The sequence below is a fragment of the Pteropus alecto genome, unplaced genomic scaffold (genome assembly GCF_000325575.1).
Source record: "Pteropus alecto unplaced genomic scaffold, ASM32557v1 scaffold155, whole genome shotgun sequence".
Taxonomy (NCBI): Eukaryota; Metazoa; Chordata; class Mammalia; order Chiroptera; family Pteropodidae; genus Pteropus; species Pteropus alecto.
In genome coordinates this window covers 20,185,285-20,190,437 of record NW_006438113.1, presented here as the reverse complement: position 1 = coordinate 20,190,437, position 5,153 = coordinate 20,185,285, and the positions used below count along the sequence as shown (strand labels likewise).

Genomic DNA, 5,153 nt, shown 5'->3' with positions numbered 1-5,153 from the left:
AGAGATAATGAAGAAAGGTGACCAAATAGGTGAAGTATTTTATTAACTCAATTATACTTACCTTATATTCTTGAAACTCCAATGAAGAAAGCTCAGTGCTTAAAATTCTGTACTTTTGCCAATAAATTCAACTTAGATTTCTACTTTTTCTAAGATACAGTCTACTTCCAAGTGAATAGGCTTCAAACGTGTCATAATCTTCATCATTTTTCTATCCCCTGAGGAATATTTTATCAGTATTGGCTAGAAAGCAACTGAAATACTGTCTTCTGTTTGACTTTACCTAAATGATAATTCACAGATCCATTGGATTGTTGCCCAGACAATAGAAAATAAAATCAAAAATAAAGCAAAAATAAAATCAAAAAATAAAGCAAAATGGTACTACTATCTTAGAGGGATGTAAGTGAATTTGCAGGTAAAATTAATAAACATTAGATGAAATGGAACAAATTCCACCAGCACACATTTATTGCATTTAACAAGGGGTGTGTTTTTGGCTTACCCTCTCTATCCTATGGAATTCCAGCAAGTTAAACTTCTCCAACTGGCAAATTATCAGTGTTGATGTAATGTTGCCTGTCCCCAGACAGCTGAGGTCAGCAGCTCTAGTTCCATTTTTCTTTCCAAAGGATAGCTAAAGAAACATTCTTTGAACAAGTGTAATATGTTTGTTACGTTTCAAGAAATTTTGTTCACATTTTCCTCTATAAGTTCTGTTTAGTGTTCCATGATTTCTGTAGATTTGATTTTTTTGGAGACCAGCAGCTAATTATAGTAAAAAAGAACAAATGTTCAAACTAGCCCAGAATAGACTAAAAAGGGTCCATGGATCTGATGTTCCAGAAAAGAAAATCTCACCTCATGTGTGTACAGAGTTTAATCCGTTCAGGCATTATTTAATTAACCAATTGATATTCACTATTGGAGAGTTTCTCCTTCTTCATCTTCTTGACTTGTAAACAGGTAATTTATTCAACTGATATGTGGGATAATTCTTTGACAAGTCTTTTAAAAAAAATTGAGACCTTATATGCATAACTTTGTAACCTTATTCTCCTGACAATATATCATGGACATCCCTCTAAATCAATAGCAAAAGTCTAGCTCGTTATTTTTAATACCAGCAAAATATTCTATGGTATGGATATACTATAATTTTCAACCAGTCTATTGATGAATACTTGGGTTGCTTTCAGGTTTATTTTCCTCTAATAAGAAGAAAATTAATATTTTGTACATATGTCTTTACACATGGGTACTTTTGGTTCTATAGGATAGATTTCAAAATGTAAGACCAATGGATGAAAAGATATATATCTTTATTAACATATTTCTCCATATAGATATATATAGTAATATTTTCCTATATGGAAGTATGAATACTGCCATATTTACTTTATATGTTTTTTTAATTTTTGATTTTCTCATGAAAGCATTCTTTAGCACTCAGAAACAACAAAAAATTATGCCTTTGCCTTACCTAGAAAATTTCAACCCAGAAATGAAATATGTCCAAAATAAAACTCTTTTTAATTCTTACCATGTTATATCAGGGATAATTTTCTATACTTTTTTAGCATTCCATCTTCTAATTTTTTCTTCATATTTGTGACAGAATAGCATGAGAGTATTGTCTACCACAAAAATTACAATATTTGCAGATTCAGTTGCAACATCAATAGAACAAAACATTACTAATCATATTTGTATTTAGATCATTTACAAAGAATCATTTGTCCCTGAAATTTTATAGTAAGCCAAATCTATCATTTTCTTTGCTTATTTTCAAATGTTAATCTAGTTATTGAGCCAGCAAGATTTTTGTGAATTACTGCTATAATATACAATATTCATCATGGGCCTGTTCTGAAATAAAGGTGAGAATTTTTTTTAATACTTTTTGTCTCTGAGCCAATGGTTTACTGGTCAGTCCCTCAAATAAAGTTGCTTGACTTATACAGACAGAAAATGTGTCCAGTTGACACAGAATATTTTTAATAAGAAGAAAAAAGAGAAACCCTAGAATCTAGAAAAGACCATTTCTTTTTTATTCATTGATCATCAACATAATGTTATTTCATTTAATTCATAACAACATATGAGATAAGTATTTATTGGCTTCAGTATTTCTATACAACTGGAGTGGGATTTTGACTTAATATGAACCAAGGACTTTGGTCTACTTTTGGAGAGGGAGGGGGGACATTTCAGGGCCTGCTGACCTAGTCCTTCTTATGAGGTTGACATTTCTCTCAGAAGCTCTGATGGTTCTAAGCAGAACTACCTTCCATGGAACAGTTTTCAGCCTCAGACTTCATCCTCTTATTACAGAAGGTATTTTCTAACCTAGTATATTAAAGCCATTCAATAAAATCTAAATCAATTTCACATTACCTGCTAGGTGCATACTTTTCTCTCCTTTAGTTTCTTTAAATCTAAGGCTTATTTGGGAAGCTAATACCATTTTTCTTTGAGTTTTCCAAAAGGCACACAGAAAAACACCTTAATTCTCTCCTGCTTCATAAATTAATTGTTCATAGGGGAAGGGGATTGGGGAGGGGCAGTAACATTCCAGTCCTTACTATGTTAAATTAAGATTCCACTTGAATATATTTTTCACTAGTAATTCTAGAAATTTTTCAACAGTGGAAAATTTAAGCAAGATTCACGTTATTTTAAGAGACAACACATTCACTCTCTTGCACTGTCATGAAATACACCGACTTTTGTAGTTTAATATGTAAAACTGTAGGTAGAGAGGATTTTTTTTTTTTCTTAATATGGTGGCTTACTCTAATTCCATCCTATGCATAATTCTTGAATTGCCTAATATTTTCTTTCTCATGGCATTAGGTAGTTTTTAAAGTATTGACATCTGTGAAAACACAGCCTCACTCTTTCTAAAAATTAATACAGGAGAGGCCTAACTTAGAGAAGTTTGGGCTACACATCTACTGGGAGTTGAAGAATGGAGGAGGAGGCTCTTTGGAAATGTCAAGAGAATCCTTTTCTCATTTCTTCTATTGCCATTCAAGTCTTTGGGGGAGGAAATAAAGCATCATGCAGAGCGTGTAGTTTTTGCAGGTTGAGATTAAGTCTGAACCACTACCTGCTGGTCCTTACACCAGCGTCGCTCCGCAACCCGTCTTTGACGAGATGGGCTGACCATTAACTAAGCTCTGAAGCAACCAACCCTAAACACTTGAAGCTGGTGTCATGCCAGGGCGCCAGGGGCTGGAAGGAAGTTAAACGGCTAAAACCACCGCTGTGCTGCGAGGGGCTTCTAGCCCTTCATCGCTGCCGGATGCACTCAGGCTCTTGCCAAAGTCGCTGATGCCCAGCGAGGGACGTTCCCATACCTGCATGCACGTAGAGTAACCGTGCACACCCACACGCCCCAAATTCAGAAAGCAGCGCACGTGACACCCTCTTGCCCCACGATTCCCTCATTTGGGGCACTTTCTGCAGAGCAGGCAAGCGCTTCCCTTCTTTTTTCTCATTTTCCAAGTTACCAAAGCTGGGACCGGGTGACGCGTGGCTGTGACTCGAGCCTTCCTAGTGTTGCCCGAGGACTCTGAGACACTCTGGCGTGGCCAAGAGAGGCGCAAGCATCTCGCGCTCCTTCGAAGCTATCGGAGAGGACAAAGAGGGTCCGAATCCGAGTAAAGAGTCAGCGGGCTGCGAGGAGAAGGGTTCTCGGGCTGCCTGTGAGTGCCATAGAGGACAGTACCGGGGAACTCCGCGCCCTCCCTTTCCCCGGGTGCGCTCACCATTTGTAGCCTCTGCCGCGCTTGAACTTGAGGGTGAGAGCAGTCTCCAGAAGGAGCAAGAGGTTGAGCAGCGCGAGCAGCCAGTACCTTGGCTCCTTCTTCACCTCGGTCACTCGCCAGACTCCAACCAGCGAGTGCAGCACGAACAACAGCCGCGTGGCCAGGGCGTTGAACAGGATCAGTCCCTCCATGCCGGCCGGCACCTTCTGCCCTCCGCCCCTCACGCGCGCGGGGCAGACCCCGCCAGGAGCACCCCAGCCCGCCGGTGGGCGGGAACGTGCCAGCTCCAAGACCTGCGGCTGCTGTCGTCTCTCCTCACCCTCCCGCGCATTTAGACCAGGAGAGAGCGTCTCGCCCCTCCCCCAAACTTCCTGAGAACTCGTCAAAGTGGAGAAAGAGAATCTAAATCCAGCTTTTCTAGACTGCTGGGCTTTCCCGGGAGTCTCGGGCTCGACGCCCGTGCTCCTGGGCGTTATTCTCCAGCGCTGCCCATCCCCCTCCCAATCCCAGGAGCCAGCCTCCCTCCCTAGGCCTCCATGGAGTCCCTCCAAGAACTTCCTCACCCCAAGAGAATGGAAAGAGGAGGGAGATGGACTGAAGGCCAAGGTGTTGCATAGATAGATGCTACTCATCTGTGGCATCTCCTCCTTGATTTTCCACTGAAGTACTTTAATTCACACTTCCCCCCCCCACCCCCCCAGGAACTGGGCTCTCATGGTGACTAAGCTGGGAAGGAGGAGGGCCAAGGAATTCGCTGTCCAAGCAGTTTTAGAAATGCGGTTCCTGCACACTTTTCAAGAATTAAAACTTCCCAGAACTAGAGGAAATCACACACGCTGGGCTTTCATAGAGCTCCCTGCATTCATTTAGTGAAAGAGTTGCCCAGGTCACTTCTACGCTTTGGGCACAATGTTATTAAAGCAAAAGATATTCTTTATTATGTCACCCCCCACCCTCATTCCACCACCTCTTCCAGTTTTTGTTTTTGTTTTTGTTTTCTGTTTTTTTTCCTGAAAGCATATAGGGTAGCAGGACAAGACTGGCAGAGGGACAATTGAGGGAGGAGATAAAAGACAGAGTTAGGAGTTTGATTAGGAGAAATTCATGGAGCAGGAACTGCACCTTGAGGTCAATGACTAATAAATTAAACTCCAGTCTTTCCAGCATCCAAAGCAGAGAGGAAACTGAAGTCAGGCTTTCCCAAAATATCTTCATGATTTTTGTTTTCATGTTTGGTCTCCTACCACCTGTACCACTATTTATTTAACATTATAGTAGGCTACAGATGGAAGGTAATTACAAAAATAAACAAAATGGATCTAAGTTTCGAAAATCTTGCTAGATATTAATTACTTTGCTTTCCAAGGCTTTGTGCCGCAG

The 5,153-nt window shown here is 40.5% G+C and overlaps 1 protein-coding gene across 1 annotated transcript in view; it reads right to left on the bottom strand.

The window, feature by feature from the left end:
* TMEM26 (transmembrane protein 26) overlaps window positions 1-4,427 on the bottom strand; it is a 32,840-nt gene extending 28,413 nt beyond the window's left edge. Inside the window, exon 1 of the mRNA XM_006915603.3 lies at window positions 3,774-4,427. Within this exon, the coding sequence (XP_006915665.2) occupies window positions 3,774-4,414 (641 nt within the window). The 5' untranslated portion in view covers window positions 4,415-4,427. The remainder of the gene's footprint in view (window positions 1-3,773) is intronic.
* Window positions 4,428-5,153: the final 726 nt, after the last annotated feature.